This window comes from Arachis hypogaea, chromosome 16 (assembly GCF_003086295.3).
Source record: "Arachis hypogaea cultivar Tifrunner chromosome 16, arahy.Tifrunner.gnm2.J5K5, whole genome shotgun sequence".
In the NCBI taxonomy this organism is placed as follows: domain Eukaryota; kingdom Viridiplantae; phylum Streptophyta; class Magnoliopsida; order Fabales; family Fabaceae; genus Arachis; species Arachis hypogaea.
Genome location: NC_092051.1, coordinates 150,735,841 through 150,760,923, shown reverse-complemented (window position 1 = coordinate 150,760,923; position 25,083 = coordinate 150,735,841). Strand labels below are relative to the sequence as shown.

The 25,083-nt window shown below is 31.6% G+C and overlaps 3 protein-coding genes across 6 annotated transcripts; all 3 read left to right on the top strand.

Moving 5' to 3' along the window:
* The first annotated feature begins 2,470 nt into the window (after nt 1–2,470).
* Nucleotides 2,471–7,478, top strand: LOC140179746 (glucan endo-1,3-beta-glucosidase 7-like). Of its 2 annotated transcripts, none has more exons than XR_011873592.1 (7): nt 2,471–2,800; nt 2,875–3,033; nt 3,972–4,210; nt 4,468–4,737; nt 5,056–5,412; nt 5,705–6,297; nt 7,097–7,478. XR_011873592.1 is itself a non-coding variant. In XM_072219482.1 (7 exons), exons 1-7 carry the CDS (start codon nt 2,737–2,739, stop codon nt 7,132–7,134), a joined length of 1,425 nt encoding a protein of 474 aa, XP_072075583.1. In that variant the 5' UTR covers nt 2,607–2,736; the 3' UTR covers nt 7,135–7,478. The 2 variants fall into 2 exon arrangements, 1 of the variants encoding a protein (XP_072075583.1); XM_072219482.1 differs by having other exon boundaries at nt 2,607–2,800; nt 6,000–6,297.
* A 925-nt stretch (nt 7,479–8,403) lies between these two features.
* LOC140179747 (protein LIKE COV 1-like) lies at nt 8,404–13,547 on the top strand. The gene is made up of 6 exons (XM_072219484.1): nt 8,404–9,268; nt 10,125–10,177; nt 10,308–10,417; nt 11,654–11,821; nt 11,978–12,202; nt 13,104–13,547. The coding sequence occupies exons 1-6, from the start codon at nt 9,068–9,070 to the stop codon at nt 13,211–13,213; spliced, it is 867 nt and encodes a 288-aa protein (XP_072075585.1). The 5' UTR covers nt 8,404–9,067; the 3' UTR covers nt 13,214–13,547.
* Nucleotides 13,548–16,394: 2,847 nt separating this feature from the next.
* On the top strand, nt 16,395–24,694 carry LOC140179745 (protein ESSENTIAL FOR POTEXVIRUS ACCUMULATION 1-like). 3 transcript variants are annotated; one of them, XM_072219480.1, is made up of 10 exons: nt 16,395–16,719; nt 17,567–17,655; nt 17,753–18,658; nt 18,756–18,885; nt 19,420–20,157; nt 20,275–22,876; nt 23,010–23,206; nt 23,360–23,419; nt 23,506–23,880; nt 24,220–24,694. In XM_072219480.1, exons 1-9 carry the CDS (start codon nt 16,668–16,670, stop codon nt 23,877–23,879), a joined length of 5,148 nt encoding a protein of 1,715 aa, XP_072075581.1. In that variant the 5' UTR covers nt 16,395–16,667; the 3' UTR covers nt 23,880; nt 24,220–24,694. The 3 variants fall into 3 exon arrangements, with proteins under 3 accessions (XP_072075581.1, XP_072075580.1, XP_072075582.1); XM_072219479.1 differs by lacking the exon at nt 24,220–24,694 and having other exon boundaries at nt 23,506–24,114; XM_072219481.1 differs by lacking the exon at nt 24,220–24,694 and having other exon boundaries at nt 16,454–16,719; nt 17,533–17,655; nt 23,506–24,114.
* The last annotated feature ends 389 nt before the right edge of the window (nt 24,695–25,083 follow it).

Here is a 25,083-nt window from a genome sequence, read left to right as displayed (position 1 = left end):
CGAGGCAGTCATTAATGAGACTGCACCGTTACCAAAGCCCTCAATCCCTAAATGATCCCTCAACGGACACGACGCTTGAATTGACGTAACTGTCAGAAACTAAAGGTCGCGAAAATCACGTCGGTTTCCAAGATCCGTACTCTTTCAAACAAGTCGACTGCGAGCCCGAGTTGAATACTTGAACCCAAACTTTAAAGAAAATTTGGGCTCAAGTAGGGGCACTGTTCATACCCTGGCCCAATATAAAGGCCCAGGTCCAACTAAAAGGCCTAATCTAAAGGATTAGAGCCTAGCTAAGTACCGGCCTTCACATAAGAAGTCGGTATCAACCACGACTTGGTCAGAAGAGGTCGGATGCGAGATTAGCTGGCAGATAAACACTCATTCAAATGAGTAACCGCCCCTAAAATCTCTCTAACCGTCTCATAAAGCCATATCTTAACCTCCCCAAGATAATAGGGACGGTTACCACCCTAAAGATATGGCACTACACCAACGGTGGTTATTGGCTCGCCTCTATAAATACCCTGACACCCCTTCAGGTATCTCTAAGTCCAATACTCTCTAAGACCTGCTTACACTCTTGCTAACTTAGGCATCGGAGTGTCTTTGCAGGTACCACCCCCCATTCACACGCGAGCACAAGTCGGACGGAGCTTCCCAAGTTGCGGACCTTTCCGGAGTTCTCCTCCATCATACACTTGGGCCGCCAAACGCCATCCTTATTATTAATCTCCGGTTACCTACCGTAACACTACTTTTTTTGAAATAATGCAAAAAAAAAAAAGATAAACGGGCCACCCATTAAGCCCCGCAGGTTAGCCCGTTTAATCTGTCATTTTTTCGGGTTAATTGCGCTCAAACTGTTTAGCCCGAAATTTAAATGGACTTAATTTTATAGACAAAGTCCGCTCATTTAAATGGATAAACGACCCATTTTGACAGCCCTATCTTCTTAGACATAAAAGGTTTTTTAAAAAATAAATAAAAATAAATGCTATTGTTAAAAAAATCGTTAAACTTTTGAGTTAAATTTAAAATTTGGAATAATCAAATTAATTGACTTTTTTTAATTTAAAATGGGTAAAATTTTATTAGATAAAATCAATAGTCTAGACGGACTATACTTTAAGGATTAAAAAAAAATGAAAGGCTCCAACCTAAATTCATTACATTCGAAAAAAAATAAAATAAAATGGTAAAGAATTAAGTGAAACTTCTTCTTCTGGACATGTCTTTTCGTACTTCTTCTAATATCAAACGAACTAATTTACTAGTTAACTTGGATTTGAATAAACTCGGATAAAATTAAAGGAAATTTGTAAAAATTTACTCAAATTCAGGTAATTTTTTTAAGATTACTATTTACCTTAATTATATTTTTACAGTAATAAAAATAACTCCATCCCTAAGTTTTCTCAGCTTGAAGAATATCCTAGTGTTCCATTCTAACCTGTGAGGTGTAGTAGTGCTAAAAATTCGAAGAGTGTTGGTGCCTGAATATTATGCTAACCTTGGCATGGTTTCCTTACCCTTTCTACTTAAATTGGGGACCCCCATTAGAGGCCTCAAAATATGATACCAAAGAATGCAGCTTTTGAGGACAGTGCATGATTCTAAAATAAAATACTTTCCTTTATGTGTCGTTCAAAACCATTCAAACTTTTAATGTGACTTCATGCAATACTTGAGAGAATGTTCTTTGATTAACATGTAAGGTAAAGTTCCTTAGTAATCCACATCTAAAAAAAATAAATAAATAAGTGGTTATTGTATTATTGTATTTGACTATTTGTATATACGAGTTCAATTCATGTGTTCTAACTTTTTCAAATTCAAAAGCAGCCATATATGTTACTTACTTTTTGTGGCGGTTTTGAATAAGAAATGTTTATAACGTTCATGAATATTCAAAAATCTTTGGACATATGTTATTTTTATAATTTTTTAAGGAAATGCTAATGTTGCAAGTGTGATGAGTGCATAAAGTTAGTCGCACATCAAACAAAATAAAAAAGAGTGAGGAGTTTATAAAATAAGAAACTCATTAATTATTATATCTAAAGTGAAATTCAAATTTTTAAGACATATTTAATAAAATGAATAAGTTAATTATTCAGCTAAATTAAGTTATATTTTATAATCTAACCATAATCATTTTCACAAGTTATTTTACCGATTTCTTTTGTTTTTATATTAGCCTGGTCTCATAAATACGTAATGCATATAAATAAATTAACATTAGTATAATCTTTGGTTATGAAAGAAAATTTTTTAAGCTGAAATCGCAGAACCATTCCATAAGTCTATCTGATGGAGACAAATTAATAAAAAAATCATTAAATCAACTATTAATAAAAAATATACAAATAACTTATATATATAATGATAAATTTTTGATATACATATAATATTATTTATCTCAAATAGACATAATAAAAGTAAAAAATAAGTAGACAAATAAATTCAGATAACTACTTGCACAAAATTAATAACTAAGATATTGACATATATTATATTAAATAATTTAGCCAAACATAAAAAAATATATTTTTTCTTTATTTATTTATTTTTATCTTAATGTGACTACTCACTTGCTCACTGTGTATTATGAACTTTCCAGGTTTTTTAATTTTTGTTTTTATTTTTTAGTTTTAAGTTTTAACCCAAACTCACTCCTTCTATATATATCTGCAAGTTCTTTCCTTTGATTTCGTTGAGTTCAGATTTCAAAACATGGCAACAAAGCTTGATCCATTTACTCTCCTTCTTTCTCTCTTCTTTGCATTCAACCTCGCAAGTAATTAACTTCTCTCTCTTTCTCTCATCATAGGGAAATGAAAGTGAATCAAATATTGTTGTTGTTATTTGCAGGTGGTGAATCATTCATAGGGGTTAACTATGGACAGGTGGCTGATAACCTTCCACCGCCGTCAACCACCGCCAAGCTGCTCCAATCCACCGCCATCGGAAAAGTTCGCTTGTACGGTTCCGACCCTGCTATTATCAAAGCACTCGCCAACACTGGAATTGGTGCGTTTTTAAATATTTCAAACCTTTTAAAAATAAATAAAAAAATTGACTGCAATTATTAAAACTTGACTTCTATTTTTTTTTGTGTGTTATTTATTTGCTTTTTTTTTTAAATTAAAATCTGAAATAAAATTTCATAGCTTGTGCCGTATTTAATTTCATTTCTCAGATACTTGTTTACAAATTACTTTATTAAAGAAAATATGGAACTAAATGAAGTAATTCAAAGTTAGTGTTAAAATTTTGATGGAAGTTTTGAATGGTGGTGCTTGTCCTAACTCTGCATCTTATGTTACATACACTCTTTTACAACGGCTATGTGTATATAAAATGATATTTAAAAGTTTATAGTGTTTACAAAAATGATTTCAAAAGATATTATTGATAAATAAGTTTTTAAAATAACAAAATAAGTAGAGATTAAATTTTGATGCGAATTTTTGTAAACATAATTAAAAACTTGAGACTTATTAAAAAATTGACAATGAAGTGATTTTTTTTTTGGGATTTTTACGAATGATCTAAATTTCTTTTAAAAAATAAAAAATCTAGATTTGAATTTCTTTACTCCAATTTTTTCATAAACCTTTTGAATAATTATCTAAATATTTTTTAAAAAAATGGGAGTAAATGCACAGTCATTTTGCTAGATACTAGAGTAGTTTGTAACTTATAAAAAGTAATATAATATTGTTATTTTTATGGCATTTTAAAATTTTTGAAAATTAATGTTTTATTTTTATATTTTATATCAAATTCGGTAAATTACTGATTACCGGTTAAAATTAAAAGATGAAGACTCGCATGTAGTTGTATGTGTTCTTATGAAGTTGATAGTTGAAAATAGTTAGATAATTAAATTGTCATCTAACTATTTTCTACTTACAAATTGACAAACAGACGTTTGTAACTTAGACGTTGAATTGAACATTTTGTAGGAATCGTAATTGGAGCAGCAAATGGGGACATTCCATCACTTGCATCGGATCCAAACTATGCCAAAAACTGGGTGAGCTCCAACGTTGTACCTTTCTACCCAGCCAGCAACATCATCCTCATAACGGTTGGTAACGAGATTATAACCTCAAACGATCCAAATCTCATGAACCAGATGCTCCCCGCAATTCAAAATGTCCAAAATGCCCTTAATGCCGCCAATTTAGGAGGCAAGATTAAGGTCTCAACTCTCAACTCAATCTATAGTATATTAGTATCTATACTATATGTTTTGGAAATAAAATCTTTATTAATGTGGAGAAAATTTTAGAAACAAAGAAATTTTTTATTGGTTTTAAATTTAAACAAATAAATCAATCAGTCAAATTATTGATTCTCATGTTACTTTGTTGAAATTACATTACATATTACATAAAAGTTGTCACTAATACGATTATTTTGTATTCTAACATATATTTCGTATGGTACTTAATACAGGTGTCAACGGTCCATTCAATGGCGGTCTTGAAGGACTCGGAGCCGCCGTCTGCCGGGAGGTTCCACCCGGAATACTCCACCGTTTTACAAGGATTGTTGTCGTTTAACAATGCGACGGGGTCGCCGTTTGCCATCAACCCTTACCCTTATTTTGCTTATAGAGATGATCCTGGGAGGCAAGATAACTTGGCCTTTTGCCTCTTTCAACCCAATGCTGGAAGGCTTGATCCCAACACCAATATCAAATACATGAACATGTTTGATGCTCAGGTCTCCATTGCAATTTAAAATCATATTTTGTTATATTTGACTCGTCATAGTTCATGATTAGTTCAATTCACAAATCAGTTGCCATATATTTGTTTAACTCATTTTTAATATGTATTTCGTATTCTATCATGTATTTTGAGCAGTTAACTTTGTATAAAGTTGATAACTGAAAGCAGTTAAATGACAATTTAGTCAAACCTGTCAAATCATTCAACGACTCTTAGCTATCTACTTTACATAAAGTTAACTGAGCATTCTGGGTAGGTAATTCAGTAGCTGCTTTTTGTTACATGTAACATGGTTGTTGGTTGAATGAAGGTTGATGCTGTCCGCTCTGCATTGAACTCAATGGGGTTTAAGGATGTTGAGATTGTGGTTGCGGAGACAGGTTGGCCATACAAAGGAGACAGCAGTGAGGTTGGTCCGAGTCTTGAAAACGCCAAGGCTTACAACGGCAACCTCATCGCGCACCTTAGATCCATGGTTGGGACACCATTGATGCCAGGGAAATCGGTTGACACTTACATCTTCGCATTGTATGATGAGGATTTGAAGCCAGGACCAACTTCTGAGAGATCTTTTGGTCTATTCAACCCTGATCAATCCATGATCTATGATGCTGGTCTCTCCAAACAGCAGACACAACAGAATAGCACAAGCCCTGTTGTAGCACCGGTATGACTATAACTCTCTATATGACTTTATGGTTACATATATAATTATGACATAATCTTAGTGTAAGAAAAATGTTTGTGTTTATGTGTTATTCATATCTCATCATATCAATTATCTTAGAAGAAAGTATAGAGAACCAATCTTTTAGTTTGTCAATATTAGCCCATCTTAGAAGAAAGTATTTTGATCTGAACTTCTTCATAGTTTCATGTTAAACTTTTTTCTTTTTCTTTTCTAGAGTTTGTAGTGTGTAGTAGTGTTTGACAATGTATTTCTTTAATTTGATTTGAAGAGTCCGGATGTGTCAAAATCTCCGATGACACCGGATGTACCGAACTCAAACCCTGCGTCGACACCGGCCGTGTCGTCAAACCCTCCGGTGACTCCAGCATCAACAGGGCCAAGTCCAACTCGAAACAAAGCACAATTCTCAAATGGCCATGAAGCCATTTTTTTGCAACCTTTAATGATCACACTCTCTACAGTTCTCACCTTAATGTTACTCTACTAGTAATAGCAATAGCAACAATGTTGTTTTAAGTTTTAACAATTATATATGTTAATGTCTTAAAAATTTTGGTTTGAAGACTACTCCGGATATGTCTAAGTCTCCGGCGACTCCACGGCCGCCAACAACACAAAATAAATCAACATGGTGTGTGCCGAAATCCGGTGTAACGGATGTGCAGCTACAAGCAAACTTGGACTATGCTTGTGGTCAAGGTATTGATTGTACTCCAATACAACCTGGTGGACCTTGTTTTGAACCAAATACACTTTCAAACCATGCTGCATTTGCTATGAATCTCTTCTATCAATCTGCTGGAAGGAGTCCATTGACTTGTGATTTCTCGCAGACAGCTATACTGTCCACGAATAATCCAAGTAAGTACATTCGTTCCCAATTTCCTAAGTACTATTTTTGAATCTTTGTGTTGAAAAGATTCATTTTTTCGACTCTATCTAATGGGAAAAGACTTCGTTGTTAAGTGTTCGATGTGTTCGTTCATTGTTATCTTTGACACAATACTAGGTTGTTCATCCCTTTCTATCTAAATGTTAGATTTTGGTGGTGGTATTTACAAGATGCTATATAATATGAATTGCATGAAAATGTTGTGGTAAATTATTTCTGTGTATTTTATTATAAAATATTAGTTTAATTATTCGATTGAGTGGCCCTTATAGTTTTATCAAATTTACAATTAAGTCTTTATATTTTTTCTATTTTTAATTGGATTTCTATTTCTTACATTGTTTTTAATTTTATAATTAGGTCATTCCTAGTGTAAAAAATATTTTTTTTTCCTATTAATCACATGTATTTTAGGAGAAATATTCGGTTAATTTTAACATTTTTGACATAAAAAATATCTAATTATAAAACTGAAAGCTGTATAGGAACCCAATTAAAAAGAAAAAAAATACATAGATCTAATTGAAAATTTGATTAAACTATAAAGACCAATAGAATAATTAAACCTAAAATATTTTTACATTGATCTTCAATTATACATGAAAGAAAGTTAAATTGTTTTTATTCACATATCCATGTTTAATTGGATGATTAAATATTCTTTAGATGTGTTTCCTTTTTCATTTTTTTCCCACCCTAGATTCATTGATCATCCCCCACTAAAATAGCATGCTGACTTTACAATCTTTTTTTTTTTTATTTTTGTAGGTTACAATAATTGTGTCTATGTTGGAAGGAATGCCTAACCTAAAATCAAGAAAGTAAATAAAGTATATCTTTCTTTTTTTTTTTCTCGTTTGAAGTGTTCTCTCTTAATCACTAAGGAATGGAGAGTGTGCATGCATGTATGGTGGAGGATCTTCCTCTATTTCAAGTGTAATTTTCCTTTTTTTTTTCTTGGGAAAATGTCTCTATCAAAGACCAAGTAAGCTAGTTCAGTGTTTTGTGGTGTATGTGAACTGGTGAAATCTGATTTAGTTTAATTATTATTGTTATTATTATATATATGGAGTCAAACTTGGAATCCGGGGTCCATGTATATATATTGTTTATGTACTACAAATATAAATGAAATTTTTCCTCTTTTAAACTTTGGTCATATGATCTTTTTTTTTTAAGTCTTCTATAGTTGGAATACAAATTTTATATTCTTAATAATTTGACTAATAAAACTCGATAAATTATGACTAGTTTTTTTAAATATAAGTAAGCTTCATTTTTGGATACTCAGATTTAATATCGTTAAAAATTAGGCGAACTTATCTAAACTCAATCTATATGTTGATGATATTTGTTGGTTTGGTCTAAGGCTGCATAATTGAAGAAGAATGATGTGTATTAAGTATTAACCAAGGAAATCTTTTTTTAATATCTTTTATTTTGGCTTGGATCAAAAATTAATTTGGCACGAATTTAATATTTATTTAGAATTTGTTTGGAATGTTAGAATTTACTTTAGAGTTAGATTCTTTTTTATTTTGGAACAATTAAAAGTAAATTTTATGAAATTTTTTAAAAATTTTAATTCTCATTTTTCTTCATTTGTAAATTAGTTAAAAAAAATTTGATTTTTAAATTTATTTACATATTTTTTAAATTTAAATTTTATTTTATTAATATATTATAGTCATTTTAAATAATAAAATTAAATTTCATATAAAAATAAATTTATTTTTTTTAAATAGAATTTTTTTTCTTATATTAAATGGTTTTCAAACAAGTTCTTAAAAGTTTGTCTGCATATACAAGTTAAAATTTTAACGTTTTGACACTTGCTTAATCAAAATAAGGAGCTAATTACTAAATCAATTTAATAAAGTATGATTCTTTTTATATATATAAAAAAAAAATTTCAAACTAAAGCCATGTATCTTGTTTTAATATCCTAATTAAATCACTATCATTGGAGTTATGTTATTACTTATTAGAAATCCGACATGACTCAATTGAATTTAAAACTTTTAAATTTTAAATTTTATTTAAAAAAATAAAATATGATTTTTTATTTTTAAATATTTTTTATATTTTTTTGTTTACTTATAAAATAAATAATAATAAATTATATTTTATTCTCTTAAGTAAATTCAAAATTTAGAGAATTCGTTAAAATATTATATCAAAATTTTGAAACACCTTTTTACTGCTTTTTGAGTTAAATTTATAATTTAAAGGAAAAAAATGACCCATTTCTTCGAAGTTAACTATAGACGTGGCTCAATTCCACACATACATATGTTAAAGTCCATATATAATTAGTTACCTTTTTAATGGAAAAAGAAAAGAAAAAAATACTTTTATATATTTAGATAAACTTTAAAAAAATATTTGCAACTTTCTTATAAAAACCGACTAATAATAATTCTTTTGAAAATTTCAATTTATTTTTCTTTTCAATTATATAAAAAACTTTGAAGCTAAAATAACTTTTTTCCCTTGAGAAAAAAAAAAAAAACACATGAACACATAATAATATATGTTATAAAAGTAAGTAGATATTTAAGACTATTAATTGAAGGAATTAAGGTGAGGACAAATGGAACACAACCCTTTATTGATTTGTTAGAGTTCAACATTTTCTGTTACATGGTTCTCCGAGTATCCCTCTAAGGAAGTGAGTGACCAAATTGATGATCATGAATCATATGATCATCCATGATTCCCCCTAATTAATAATTCTTCATGAAAAGAGAAAAAGAGACAACATCAACAACAACAATTGGGAATCAAAGAAAAAACATCATGGCTGCAAGCAGAGATCTTGAGCTTTTGATCCCTGTCTCAACCATTTCTGATCAAAATGGAGGCTTTAAATCTTCTTCTAATAATTCATCACCAGGCCCTATTACTCCCACCCCACATCATCATCACACTGGCCAAGAGGTTCGTCAAATTATATATATTTTTTCTTTTTAATTTCTATCATTTTTCCTCCATTGTAATATGTCCTGTTTGATTTACATTATTACAAAGAAAAAAAAAATTATTGTGTTCACGAAATTGCCTTTTACGTTCAAAGATTTGTGTGTACTTTAAGTTTCTATAAGAAAAAAATATTCAGTTTAGCCTTTAAATTTAAGGTCGGATTTAATTTGATTCTTAAAATTTTGATAGAGTCAAATTGAACTTCAAAATTTACAATCATAACTCACATCAATCCTTGAGTTAATATCCGTTGACGATGATACATTTATTTATGTAATTAAGATTTATTAGAGTTTTAGAAATTTAATTATTTTTCTCAGCACAAAATTTCCAAATGGACGTCTTGGTGAGGATGTTGAGAAGCCAATCAAGTTTTTAGGAGGTCTAATAAGTGTTAGTCACATAAAATTTAGGCAAAAAATTCAAATTTTAACAAGTTAACATACAAAATCAACAAATTATTCACGAAAATCAGCTCAGGAGCTAACGTAAGTTACTATTATAAAATTTGGAGGTTGAATTGAGTCAATTATAACTTTAAAAATCAATTTAAATTCGACTTCAAATTTCAGAGATCAAATCGAATATTAACATGTTCTCTTAGATAACTAGGATTTCGCCCAAACAAAATGATATTATATTTTGATTTCATAATCATTTAGACGAAAAAACATAAGTGTCACTACTTCAAATAAAACCCTGCTTGTTCCAATAGTAATTATGTTAATTATTGTACATACATATCATATATCTTGTTAATTTGCCTTGATGCAGTGAAATGAATTTGAATTTCTTTGGTTATTTAATAATTCAGGCGTTTCTAAAAGTAATTCGCAGCTGGGCATCAAAGAAGTTCATGACAGGATGGTATGCTTTACTTTATCTAATAACTTCTATGTTCTTTTTTTTTTGGGATTCACAAATATTGTTGAGATGGTTCTATTTTGTTACATATATTCACACAGTGTCTCAAACAAAATACTATGTAATTTTGCAGTGTAATCCTTTTTCCAATCGCTATAACATTCTACATCACTTGGGGTTTTATCCACTTTGTGGATAGTTTCTTCTCCCCTATATTTAATCATCTAGGGATCAATATTTTTGGTAAGTTCGTTCTTAATTATCAACTCACTCTTATAGTATTATTATTAAGTTAATGTACACTTGTCTTTATGTGCAGTTGATCGTTAAAAATTGTTAAATAATTTGACAAATTTTGTTAAATTATAATTTAACAATTCTCAATAATTACCTTGACATGAAGCCAATTACATGTGAATATTCACCTTATTAGTTTCATTTTTTTTATTGCTCAAGTATTTGTTATTTGTGTATGTGCTTGGTTATATTGCTTTGATATTATATAGGGTAAAGTATAATTTTTATATTTGAAGTTTGGTAAAAATTTTAAAAATATCTGTAAATTTATTTTTGTTTTAATGTTGTTGTAAAAGTTTTTTATTTGCATTAAATATACTTTCGACGACTAAATTTTTAAAAATTTTAAGACCAATCTAACAATAATGCATAAAAATATGCTTGATTTGCTTGTATTGAGGGTTGTTCTTATGAAATTGTTATTGAATTAGTCTTAAATTTTTTGAAAAATTAACCATTAGGGATATATTTGATGCAAATCGAAAACTTTTGGGACGAAATTGAAACAAAATAAACTTAGGAGTATTTTTAAATTTTTTATCAAATTTTAGGGACAAAAAATATATTTTATCCTGTTATATATTATAATTAAGAAAAATTGCAATGATATTCTCTAAGATTAGTGTCTCATGTAATATCATGTTATCACCACGTCTTTGCAAAATTAGGTCATAGTTTCATTTGATAAACCAACAATATGTTACCTTTGTTGAATTAAAATAGTAATAATAAATAGTACAATAAATTTCTAAAAAAAAACTTTTAGAATTTATTATATATTTAGTAACTAATTTTGATTAGTGGAGCGTAGAATTTTAATAGAAAAAAATCATAAGTATATAAAATAATTATTCAGATAAAAATATTTTTATATAAAGATAATATATAGTAAAAAATCGTTAGATAATTTAACATGTTTAATTCGACTATTTAACACAATACTTGTCAATATTTTAGACATTATTTTCATATAAAGTCATATGAGTAATTAGATTTATAGATTAATGTATATGAATACTAACAACTTGTCCCATAAAATGAAGTGAGAAACATATGGGGTTGTGCCATCTAGGAACTTGGGGTTTCAACTTTAAGAATTCATGTGATCATAGTCCTAATATAATAAGAAGTAGTACAGAATTTGCAAGACTAATATGGTTTTGATTAATAAACCAATGACAGGTCTGGGATTTGCAACCTCAATCACATTCATATTCTTGGTTGGAATATTCATGTCATCATGGTTGGGAACTTCAGTTCTAACCCTTGGAGAATGGTTCATCAAAAAAATGCCTCTTGTAAGCTATATATATGCTGCCTCCAAGCAAATTAGTGTAGCAATTTCACCAGGTACAATCATTTTCACGTAAAGTTGATAATTAAAAGCCGTTAGATAATAATTTTTAATTAATAATTTTACATAAAAATATCTTCATATATAAGTTTTTATTTTTGTCTAAAAAGGTGTATAATAATTAGAAACAAGATTGTTGTAATTATGAACAGATCAAAACTCAAATGCATTCAAGGAAGTGGCATTGATAAGGCACCCACGTGTTGGAGAGTATGCATTGGCATTCATAACATCATCGGTAGTGTTGAGAACAAACAGAGATGAACAAGAGCTTCTATGTGTTTATGTTCCAACCAACCACTTATATTTGGGTGACATTCTTCTCATGAACCCTAATGATGTTCTAAGGCCCAATTTGTCTGTCCGAGAAGGCATAGGTACAATTTATTTTCTTTGGAGAAATTATCTTCCCTAAACAATTTGTTAAATATGTCACTAAGTATATAGTAAAATAAGCTTAATTCGCTCTCTAATCGAATTGTCAAACTCATCAAAAGTCAAGTAGAGTTGACATTTTAAGTCAACTAAATTCGCTTTAAATTTGAGTTTTGGTAAGATAGATTGGTTACTTGGATTGTCTTTTTTTTTTAACCGAAATTTTTAAAAAAATATATAAAAGAACATATATTAAAAAAATACTGATTATATTAAGTCTTTGATAATTATTATTAATTTTTTTAAAAAATACAAATAATCAAATCATTAAAAGAAATAAAAAATTTAAGCATGTGTTATATGTCAGATTTATACTTAAAAGCAAAAAATAAATTTGGATTCTCTAAATTTTAAATATATATTTTAAAATTATTATTATTATATAAAACTCATAATACACATCTTCCTAAATGGTTATGAGGGAAAAAAAAAGCATTGAAGGACTAATTCATCTTCTCCCAAAAAAAAGTTCTAAAATAATGCCCATTGGAAACAAAAATTCTGGGGATTTGGGGATATTTAGGTGTTGTGGATCTTCACAAAAATATATATTGATGGAGATTTTAAATGTGATTATGAAGGATACTTTTCTCCATAGGAAAAAAATTATTATTTCTTTCTAAAAGATCATTCACAAACCCTAAAAAATAACATATAAAGATGTTATGCTTCTATCATATATCTAAGGTTATGTGAATTATGATAGAAAAATATATTAATCTCCAAAAATGCATCTATATATAATTTTATTTCTATATTTGATTGATAGAACTTTTTGATTAATTATGATGTGATCATGGTTTTTAACGTGCACAATTTTTAATCTTAATGTATGTGATACAGAAATTGTTATATCTGGTGGGATGTCAATTCCTCAATTATTGACGACAGTGGATGTTGATCAAAGCAAATTAGCAACAAGAATACCAACCTTTGCAGCATCACAAGTATAACTAACTATACTACCCAAAGTATATATTCATCTCTTTAACTTTAGTTTAATGGCATTTGCCCCTTGACCTAAGCAAATAGAATCTTTTTTTTTGTCTTGTTCTAGAGGATATCCTTTAATTATATTTTATTACTTAACCTAAATTTGTGGTTAACAAAATTGGAGAGAATGTAATACTTTAGTTCCAAAATCTCAATTGGAAGAGTTTATTTAGTAGGCTCTTCTTCTATGGTGAGTAGGGTAGAAAAAAAGGAACACAAGTAGACCCAACAAAAGATATGACTCTTTTGGAGTGAGATAGTATCTAATTAAGAGATTAATTAATTTTAGATCAATAATTTTTTAGTTATGCTTAAGATTAGGTTATATATATATAATTTAATTTTGTTGCACTGTTAGTATAAAGTGATTTTACACGTGTATTAAATTATGTAACATAAGCAAAAATAACTATTTTTGACATTAATTACATGAATGATTATCTAAAAAAATGAACGTAATTGCACGACTATATAAATATTTTACGCCACTAATATATCAAAATTAAAGTCATATGGTTTTTTTATTCGGTTTAAATAAAAACGAATGAATACAAAAGTAAAATAAAAAAGGTTTAATTATTCTATTAGTTTTTATAGTTTCGCGAAATTTTTAATTAGATCTCTATACTATTTTTTTAATTGGGTTTTTACACTGTTTTTTTTTTTTCAATTATGCCCCTTTTGGCAGTAATTGACTTAGTTTTATAGGGACTACCCAACTAAAAAAAAAAAAAATTGGTGTAGAGACCCAAATAAAAGAAAAAATGTAGGAACCAATTTAAAAAAAATTGATGCAAGAACTCAATTGAAAGAAAAAAAATTACAAAGACCTAATTAAAAATTTTACGAAATTATAAGAACCAACAAACTAATTAAACCAATAAAAAATGATAAATTAAATCGATCCATTCAATTTTACTTTATTTTTTTCCTTTCAATTTGGATCGAAATGATAAATACTCATTGTTACATACATCACATTTTAATTTTATATATTGAGACATCTCAACAATGGAATGGATATAACTCCATTATTTTACTACTAAATTATCTTAACAAGAAAGTAGAATAATTTGTTCCCTTGACTCTATTTTAATTTATTCCGTTTCATTTCGTTTTCTATTTTATTGTATATTTTCTGTTCATCATCAATTTAAATATTTTATTTTATCAGTTTGTTCACTTTAGTGGAGTCATACTAAGAATATACATATAGAAAAATACGAAGTATTTTACATGGTCAATTAAAAAAAAAGAAATAAAAATAGTGGATGTGATTACTTACATTATTTCTTATTGGCTTAGCTTTGACAGAAGACTATGACACTAAATTTATTTGTGAAAAAAAGGGTAAAATTGTTGTATCTATTCTTGATTCTAAAAGAACATTGAAACATTGTTTTTCTAAGCAAATTTTGGTTGGCGTCTCATGCATTCTAAGGGAGGTTTGTCCCCTCAATTATTTTTTTTTAATTCTCATTTTTCTAAGCAAATTTAGTCCAATTTATTTTTTTTCCTTATCTCTTAATCATGACATTCTAAACAATGGTTTTTTGCCAATGCATTTTTGTTTATATAACATAAAAAAAAAACTAAAAATAATAAAAAATAACAAATTTAAATTGAATTTTTATTTAAATTATAAAATATGAATTTTTTCATCTAATATTTTATAATATTATTTTCACATAAACACGTATTTAAATATTTTTTTTTTGTGAAGATATAAGAAGTAGGTGATTTCAAATAAAAATCCAATTGAGGGAGTGAGATATTTAATCTAAAAAATTGATTATTCATGTTGTGGGTCTCACGTCTATTAAGTGTTAATAAGCGATAAGATCTAATTGTAATGCTTGACTATCATAATTAGATTTTTCAATTGAGATGATTCACTATTGAGTTGTATATTTATTGAAAAAAAAAAACTTACGTTCATTATTAATTAATAAAAATAAGAGTGATATGTCATAATCAAAATTAAAAAATATAACACGTTATTTCTTCAAAAAAAGTATAATAATTCTAAATTGGTATGTTAAATTAATACAAATTAAAATTCTTGATCCAATTGAGCATACATGAGATCATAGGCAGTTCACATAAATTCACCCTCAAAAACATTGACTTAATAATCTCATTATATTCAAACTATAATAGGAGTTAGTTTAGTGGAACGAACCAAAACCAAGTCTATGATAGATTTAATACTCACTTTAGGAATAAAAGATTTAAAATTTTTCATCTATTTTTTATTTATTAAAATATGAGTGAATATCTTTTTCGATATTTAACTATTTGTTTTTTTGTTATACGAAAATTCTAATATATTTCTAATCATTCAATTAATTGATCTAATCAATCCTTAATTATTTAAGCAATTGATTTAAGATATTTTTATACTATTTAAATTAATTACTTAAATAATTTGAGATTAGATAAAAATGATTAAATTGTAAAAGACTGTTTTATCTTTTGAATAGGTAGCCAAAAATTAAAAAAAGAGATTTACTCTTAAAATACCCATAAACCAACAAGAGAATTAACAATTTCATGCTCAATATGAATAATAAAAAATGAAATAAAATTAAAAAAAATAGAGACCAATAACTTTTAGTATTTTAAATTATTATTTAATTAGTATAAATATTAAATTATTTTTAATAAATAAATTATATTAATTTATATGTATAAATTTAAAAAATATTAATATAAATTATATTAATTTATATATTTAAATTTTAATAAATATATATATAAATTATATATTTTTTATATACAAAATTTTTAATATAAATAATTATAATTGACGACATAATGACAAAAAAATAATAATATTTAAAAGGAAAAAGACAAATAAATTCTGACAAAAATTTTATACATAATTTTTTAGTTTGATATTTAAGTCTATAATTTTTTTAAAATTTAGACGTATTGATTTTTAAGTATAATTTATTTAATATTCATATCAACTAAATTAATACAAAAATTATATTTAATAAAACTAAATAAATATAAAAAATAGATATATCTAAATTAAAAAAAATAAAAAATTAAATATTTATGAATTAAAAAGTGAAGTAAAGGATTCATTTATCATTTTCTCCGATATTTAATAGCAGCTTAGAAAAATTAATGAGTGCGACATAATTGAGTGTTCCAACTTCCAATATCCAGCAAGAATAATAATTTTTCATTACATTCTCGTCATTCATAGTTTACTAACAGTCAGCACTACGCGCTAACGTGCGCCGGTGGTGTTCCACATCCTTAACGTGCACCCAACCCCCAATTTTTTATCTTGCTTCAACCCTTACCCTATGTTTCCGCGCTTCGCTTCTTCACTCTCTCATCGCTTGCAACCAAATTTCACGAACCAGGGGTTTTCATTTCTCACTTCTCACTCACTCTTCCATGGCTCAACGCGCCACATCCGATTCTCGCACTCCATTGCAGATCCCCAAAGGTTCGTGCTGTTTAGGGTTTTTGCTTGATTGTAAAAAAAAAAAAAACGTATTTTTGATTGGTTTTGGGTGACTGAGGCTTTTACTTTGCGGCATTGAGCATTCGCCTTGTTTATCTTCGATATGCTTCTGTTGTATTTGAATTTTACTTTTTTTTTTCAATTTTTTGTTTGTGGTATTTCCTTTTCGATATGAACTCGAGGACCAGAAAGTTTATATATTTTTTAATTTTTGAGATTCTTCTTTTGTATCAATGTTTCGGTGTGGACTTGAGGACGAGAAAGTTACATTCAGCTGTATCTTTTTTTGAAAATATGGCATGTTGTTAGTATTTTTGATACTGTGAAGTGTGTGACGATTTTCTTCCTCTTTGATCTTGCGGACTGTGAAATTTTTTATGGTTTTACAACAAACTGAATATCACTCTTTTTTTTTTCTCCATATAAAATTGGGGCACTTTGCTGAGAGTTGTCTCTATATGCCTGAAAAAGGAAAAAATTGGACTTATTGGGACGTTTGTTTTCCAAAACATGTACTCAACATTGAACATTTGAAATTTGGGTCCTGCCAATGCCATGTCATTTTTGTTTAGTGTTGATCGATGTAGTGAATCATAATATATAGTTGATCTGCATGAGTTTGTTACATGTGCTGCTTATTGCTCAGGGTTACGGTTGTGTAACTTAGAATTTGATTTCGTTGGGGGAATTAAAGTGTTTGACAAACTTTGTTGATATTGTTCCAGCTTGTTTTCTGTGATTTTAACATTTTTTAGTTAAAATTTTAAACTTTAATGGTCAATTTTTTGATATTAGAAAAAACGTTGAAGCTTAAATCGTGTTCGTGCAGATGTTCAAGGCTCTGAGAATCCAATTCCACTTTCACCACAATGGCTTCTGCCAAAGCCTGGGGAAAGTAAATCTGGAACAGGAACTGTGGTGTGTACTGTGTCCAGTTTTATCCTACCATTAATGCTCTATAATCGCATCGAAGTGTTTTACTTCTCCGGTTTCTTATTTCTGTATTGTGTCTCAGGAAAACCATGTGGTTTCAAGTCCTCCATTTGGCCATCGCATGGAGACCACTAAGACATCTGGAAATGGAGAGGATGTGTATGATGCTCATAAGCGAAAGGATGTCTTTAGGCCATCCATGCTTGACTCAGAAAGTGGACGCCGTGATCGTTGGCGTGATGAAGAGCGGGACACTAAGTCCTCCATACGGAAGGATCGGTGGAGGGATGGAGAGAAAGATCTTGGTGATTCTCGGAGAGTGGAACGTTGGACAGAAAATTTGCCTTCAAAGAACTTTGGAGAAGTTCGTCGTGGTGCTGCTGATAGACGGAATGATTCGGGAAACAGAGACACTAACTTTGACCAGCGGCGTGAGAGTAAGTGGAACACACGCTGGGGTCCCGATAATAAGGAACCGGAAGGTCTTCATGAAAAATGGAGCGACTCTGGAAAAGAAGGTGATATACATCTGGACAAAAGGCTGTCTCACACTTCTAATCATGGAAAGGATGAAAAAGAGGGAGATCATTATCGGCCATGGAGACCTAGCTTCTCACAGGGCCGCGGAAGGTTAGATTCTCCCCATCACCATAACAGTACACCAAACAAGCAGGGTTCTGCATATTCCTATGGACGTGGCCGTGGTGAGAATACGACGCCAGTCTCTACTCTAGGACATGGCCGGGGTGGCTCTGGTGGTAGCTTCATGAATAACTCTATTCCTGGAACATTACTGGAACAAGTTGAAAGTGGACATGGGGAACCTTCTCCCTTTAGATATAGTAGGACAAAGTTGTTTGATGTGTACAGAGTGACTAAAATGGAAACAAATAGAAAACTAGTTGATGATTTTGTGCAGGTAGCTAATCTTACACAGGATGATCCATTGGAACCTCTAGCCCTTCTGGCACCAAATCCCGAGGAAATGGTAATTGATATTTTTTATTATTTATTTATTTATCGTTGTTCTACTGAATTACATTATTATTTCAAGTGACTTAGCATATGCTTTTTGTTTTTAACAGTCTATCTTAAAGGGTATTGATAAAGGGGACATTATTAGTAGTGGGGCACCTCAGATGCCTAAAGATGGAAAGAGCTCAACAGAGTTTACACATACTAGGCGAATGATGCCTGGAAGTGCATCTCTGCAAGGTATATACTATATCTATAGTTACTGATAGGCCGTGATGCTGGATAAAACTTTTGAACTGGGTTCTTTAAGTCTTCTTAACCTTAAAGAAATAATTGTTCCGAAATTTTGCAAGTTGGCTGTATGAACTAATCATACAAGTTCTCTTGAATGAAAAGTGAACATTATGTTACTCCTCTAAAGCTAGTTTGTAAATTGCAGGATCCTAAGTTATCTTGAAACATGATAAAAAAAAATGTATCGTTAACAAGAGAGAAGTAAATAAAGCCAGCCCTATGAAATGTATCCTTAACAAGAGAGAAGTAAACAAAGCCAGTCCTATGAGTAGAGTTAAGGGTCTCTTTTGACAACATGATAGTTTCTTTAGATTTTTTTCTCTCTGGATTTTCAAGATAATATTTATACTTCCATGCTGCTTACATTGTTTGGAAGCTTACATCTTTGAATATTAATTGCTCATTGATTTACTATTTTTGCCAATGTCATTGCTTCTGTATCAAGTGACCTGGAGTTTTTCCCATGATGTATTTGTTCAGATAGAGTTGAAGATGGAGACCATAACAGAGTGTCTGATGAGGTACACGGTAATAGAGAATTGTCAGTTGAAGGAAATAGTTCTGTTCATCCTGGTGTTGCACGGCAAACCATGCCAGCAGGTGAACATGGATCCACCCTTTTGCATGATAATAGAGATGCAACCAATGGTCTAAGGTCAAGAAATTTGGATTATTCATCTGACTCAAAAGATGTAGGGAGGTGGCAATCCAATGAAGATCCCATTCTTAAGAGGCAGCTATCTGGCATTTTGGATAGTGAACTTGGAAGCAGAAAAGTAATGCAGATGGTTCCAGAGGAGTTATCGCTTTTCTATAAGGATCCTAAGGGTCAAATTCAGGGTCCATTCAAAGGAGTTGATATTATTGGATGGTTTGAGTCTGGATATTTTGGTATTGACTTACCTGTTCGTCTCGATAATTCAGCAGCTGATTCACCATGGTTACCTCTTGGTGATGTCATGCCTCATTTACGAGCTAAAGCTCGACCCCCTCCAGGGTTTTTTGCTACTAAACCAAATGACTATACTGACATCTCTGGCCGTCAAACTTCTGGCCCCTCTGGGAATATCCTTGCTGGTTCAACTGACATTGAGATGTTGAGAAGTGATCCTAGGCTTAGGCAAACTTCTGCCACGGAAGCTGAAAATAGATTTCTGGAATCACTTATGTCTGGTAACAAAGGAGGTCCTCCACTTGAAAGTCTGGCATTATCCGAAGGTTTATGACTTCCTTGCGTTGCTTTGCTCTATTTATTATTTCCCCCCTATTTACCCTTGATGTTATTGGTTATGTTTTGTAGTCATTAACTCACCTTTGTTTATGTATGTATTTCAGGTTTACAAGGGTTTATTGGGAATAATTCTGGTAATCTTGGCCCATCAGGAGTAGATAATGGAAGCAACCTTTACTTACTTGCTAATAGTTTAGCACTTGAGCGACAGAGGTCCTTACCCAGTCCTTATCCGTATTGGCCAGGGCCAGAGGCAGCTTCCCTTGCACCAAAAGCGGATATTTCCCTGGATGCAGCACTGCATTCAAAACTTTTATCTTCAGCAAGCGACAATTCTCGGCAACCTCAATCCCAAAATTCCGATTTGCTGTCAATCATCCAGGGATTATCCGACAGGACATCCGCTGGTTTAAATAGTGGTGCTTCTGGATGGCCGAATCATCCCTTGCAGGGTGGATTACATCCCCTTCAGAATAAATTTGATTTTCATCATGATCAGAATTTTTCTCAAGTGCCATTTGGCATTCAACAGCAAAGGCTTCCACCACAAAACCAATTATCATTGGGCAATTTACTGGGCCAGGCAGCTGATAACTCCGCTAATATTTTGGCAGCAGAGAAGCTACCTTCTTCTGGTATATCGCAAGATCCAGAAGTATTGAATTTGTTACAGCAACAATACTTGATGCAGTTGCAGTCTCAGGCAGTTGCTCCAGCTCAGCAGATGCCATTGTTGGACAAACTATTGCTGCTGAAGCAGCAACAAAAGCTGGAGGAGCAGCAGCAGTTATTGCGGCAGCAGCAGTTGCTGTCTCAAGTGCTGCAAAACCAGCAATCCAACCAGCTATTTGGTAATTCTTCTTTTGGACATATGCAGGGTGGTGCACCTCCAATTGGGAATTTGCACATGGATCCTTCTCAACTTCGATCACCGGAGATATTTCCCATGAGCTCACAATCACATATTCCCAGTGTGCATGATGAGCCCCGTACTGATTCTTTAAATTTACCTATGAACAGCCAAGACACTAGTTATAATGTAAGCAATGGAGCTTCTCCTTTAAATCTGCCACATCAATTATTTGGCAATACTGGTTCTCAGAAAAGCTGGGGCCCTGTGGTTCCTGAACAAATTAATGAGAAGAATCAGGAGATGTTCCCTGCACCAACGGTCGTCGATAGTCCCCAATTACCTGATCAGGAAATATCTAAAGAGGAACCCCAGATTGAAGAGCAACCTCTCTCTGTTTCAGACTTTACTTCTAAGTCTCTGGAGAATCCTGGTGATTCTATTAATTGTGCAACTGAATCATGTGAGATTGAATTGCCCCTAAGCATAGACCTGAAGGACAAATCAAATATTGCGCATAAAGAGCAGCAGGCTGAAAGAGAAAGCAACGATGTTGAGCTGTCAGTGGTAGTGCAAAATATTGACGCGCCAGAACCCAAAAAGGTTAATGAAAAGAAATCCAAAAAGCAAAAATCTTCAAAATTGCAGCCTTCTGACCAAGCAAAGGGATTGCCCAAAAATGCATCTTTGCAGCTGTCGAAGCAATCAGAACCTGGAAAGCCAGATTCTACTGAAACAAATCTGAAACAAACAATAGGTAAGGGAAACCAAATTGGAGTTGCTTGCAAAGAGTCTGCTAATTATGAGGATAATGGCGTGCCTGCTGGTGTTCCTCAAAACATTGATGAAGCAGGTGATAGGCTTGAGTCAAAGGTAGTTGATTCTGTTTCCAAACAGCATAATAAAATACCTGCAGGACGTGCCTGGAAGGCTGCTCCTGGTGCTAAGCAAAAGTCTCTGATAGAAATTCAACAGGAAGAACAAAGAAAGGCAGAGGCACAAATGCTTGTATCTGAGGTTGCTACATCTGTCAATTCATTGAGTCTGGCGACACCCTGGGCTGGGGTTGTTGCCGATCCAGACTCTGGAAAGGTGTCTGGTGAAAGTCACAGAGAAGGAGGCACTGCTGATCATCTTGTTAAAACAGAAACTTCTCAAAATCTTAAGAGCAAGAAAAGTCCGCTCCATGATCTATTGGCAGAAGAAGTTTCAAAGAAATCTGATGAAAAAGATGCTGAGTTTCCTGATAATATATCATCCTCACAAAATATTGCTGTGCAGTCAGAATCACTGGATGATTCAGAATTCATTGAGGCAAAAGATAGCAAAAGAAGCCGAAAAAAGTCAAAATCAAAGGGTTCAGTTGTTAAAGCTTCTGTGCCCAATGCAACTGTTGGGGAAGTGCCCGTTTCTTTGAGTCCCACTGAGAAAGGGAAAAGCTCCCGCTCTTCTCTGCAGGAAAAAGATGTACTGCCTGCCATACCTGCACGCCCTTCTTTGGGAGACTTTGTTCAGTGGAAAGGGGAAAGAGAGCCACCTAGCCCAACTCCTTCTCTGGCATGGTCTTCTGATTCTGTTAGGTTTCCTAAACCAACATCATTAAGGGACATTCTAAAGGAGCAGGAGAAGAAGTCGTCTTCTGCTGTCACAGCAAGCCCGATGCCTACCCCTCAGAAAGTGCAGCCTTCCCAGCCTACACGGAATGGTGGTTCTTCACGGTCAATCTCAGCTTCCTCTCCATCCAAAGCTGCCTCTCCAATGCAGATAAACTCTCATGCTTCTTTGCAGTCAAAATACCCTGGGGATGATGATTTCTTCTGGGGTCCAATTGAGCAATCTAAGCAAGAGACTAAGCAGTATATTTTCTGTTACTTCCCTGTTTGGTTATTTTTATATTTTGACACTGATTATTTTTCTCATTAATATCCAGCTTTAATGGAAAGATTTGATGAACTATGACTGACTAATTTGTTGTCTATGAAAAAACAGATCAGATTTCCCTCAGCTTGGACAAGGGAACTGGGGTTCAAAGAATGTACCCATTAAAGGGAGTTCACCTGCATCTTTAACTCGCCAAAAATCAGTGAGCGGTAAACTAAATGAGCAACGTTCTCTACTATCATCATCGCCTGCCTCATCTCAATCCATGCTGAAAACAAAAAAAGATGCCATGACTAAGCACTCTGGTAAATAAGACTCAGTTGCTCTTTGTTTCATTATTTCATATCTGGTGTTCTAAATCTTCATGTTTTAGTGGCTATGTTGGATAGAGCTGTTTGCATTCTGAATATACGATGTGCTTCTGAAGCTGACCTGTGATTTCCTTTTGTAATCTTCAGAGGCAATGGGCTTCCGAGATTGGTGTGAGAGTGAGTGCGATCGGCTAATAGGTACAAAAGGTAAGAAAACCTGCTCCATTGTTTGATTGCTGTCATTACCCCTAAAGTAAGTTAACTGTAATTCTAACCGTTTCGGTTGGATGCAGATACAAGTTTCCTTGAATTTTGCTTGAAGCAATCGAGATCCGAAGCCGAGTTGCTTCTCGTAGAAAACCTTGGATCATATGACCCGGAACATGAATTCATTGAGAAGTTCCTCAACTACAAGGATATGTTACCATCAGATGTTTTGGAAATAGCCTTCCAGAGCAAAACCGATAAGAAAGCTACTGGACTCGGTGCCGGGGTTGTGTTATCTGCTAATGCAGATATGCAGGATATGGACAACACAGAAGCATATGGGAGAGGGGGTGGAAAGAAGAAGGCAAAGAAAGGGAAAAAGGTTAGCCCTGCAGTTTTGGGATTCAATGTTGTGAGTAACAGGATCATGATGGGTGAGATCCAGAGAGTAGAAGATTAAGGTTAGTGGAGTTTTGCAGTAGATGTAAATACATTTTGTTCTAACTTTGTAAATAAAGATTGGAACACTGCGTTAAACGCGGGACGCTTGTGCACCGGGTTGCCCTTTTTTTGTAAATAAAGATTGAAGTTATTTATACTATTTTCTCCTCTGGAATTGTAAATTTTAACTACAGTGGAACACTTGTACTTCGATCGAATTCCAAATATCAATAAGGAAAGCAGTAAATTCTTGATGTGCATTGTCATTGTTGAACTAAACCTCAACATTCTAAATTACAGAACAGTAGTGATTGTTTTGCATAACATTAAAATGCTGTGGTTTTCTTTATGTTTTGTAGAGATTTTCATGCGAGCATGGCGGAAGTAGCACAAAAAGGACTTGGAAATCATGTTCTAATCAAGTTGAACTAACTATATCTAACTGATTCTGAAACTAACTTGGCTTATTTAACTAGTCTAATCTCCTAACGAGCTGAAATGGTTATTTAACTAGTCTTAGAGATCCAACCTGTAGGACAAAGACATCATCACATATAACACAGATCATAGATGGAATTAAATACTATAACCATGTTGGATTATCAATATGTTTCAAAAATCAGTTATACTGCTAATTTAATTACACCTGTATCCCTGTATTAGCAACATTAACTCAGGCATTAGGGCAAACACTGTGTGTGCACCAACAATAACAATTATGCACACCAGAAATTCTAATGGCTTTATGGTGCCTTTCTATTTTCTATTTTCATAATTTTGTAATTAAAAATGTATAAACAAAAGGTTGAAAAGGAATATATTTTATTATTTTCACTGTTTCTATATTAAAATTGAAATGAAAACAAAAATAAATTTGATTTATGCTTCGGTTTTAAAAAAAAAAAAATTTTCAGAATTTTATAAAGAAAAACAGGAAACCTGAGAGCAATAGAGGGACCTCTTTCATAAAATCCAAACTTTAGTGAGATTATCCGGAAAATCAATATTACAAAGTTGTAAAATGCATACAATGTTGAGCAAATAAGAATGAAATGGACACGGAATTAATTTCCTATTATTTTATTTTTATGACAGGGCATGATGATTAGAGGTGTTTATTGTATGACTCGGATGGATTTGATAATTTGACACGAAATATTATTGCAATTTAAGCTAGATTAGTATTTTTTTTTTAATTTTGAGTATTATAAAATAAAGAGAAG

What these genes read in the sequence shown, in the direction of transcription:
- LOC140179746 (XM_072219482.1), top strand. Translation starts at nt 2,737, where the DNA reads ATGGCAACAAAGCTTGATCCATTTACTCTCCTTCTTTCTCTCTTCTTT. An exon ending in ACTCGCCAACACTGGAATTG is followed by an intron (nt 3,034 to 3,971) that starts GTGCGTTTTTAA and finishes AACATTTTGTAG; the next exon opens with GAATCGTAATTGGAGCAGCA. An exon ending in TGAACATGTTTGATGCTCAG is followed by an intron (nt 4,738 to 5,055) that starts GTCTCCATTGCA and finishes GGTTGAATGAAG; the next exon opens with GTTGATGCTGTCCGCTCTGC.
- LOC140179747 (XM_072219484.1), top strand. Translation starts at nt 9,068, where the DNA reads ATGAAAAGAGAAAAAGAGACAACATCAACAACAACAATTGGGAATCAA. An exon ending in TCTAGGGATCAATATTTTTG is followed by an intron (nt 10,418 to 11,653) that starts GTAAGTTCGTTC and finishes AACCAATGACAG; the next exon opens with GTCTGGGATTTGCAACCTCA. An exon ending in GTCTGTCCGAGAAGGCATAG is followed by an intron (nt 12,203 to 13,103) that starts GTACAATTTATT and finishes TATGTGATACAG; the next exon opens with AAATTGTTATATCTGGTGGG.
- LOC140179745 (XM_072219480.1), top strand. Translation starts at nt 16,668, where the DNA reads ATGGCTCAACGCGCCACATCCGATTCTCGCACTCCATTGCAGATCCCC. An exon ending in AATCTGGAACAGGAACTGTG is followed by an intron (nt 17,656 to 17,752) that starts GTGTGTACTGTG and finishes ATTGTGTCTCAG; the next exon opens with GAAAACCATGTGGTTTCAAG. An exon ending in TCGGCTAATAGGTACAAAAG is followed by an intron (nt 23,420 to 23,505) that starts GTAAGAAAACCT and finishes GGTTGGATGCAG; the next exon opens with ATACAAGTTTCCTTGAATTT.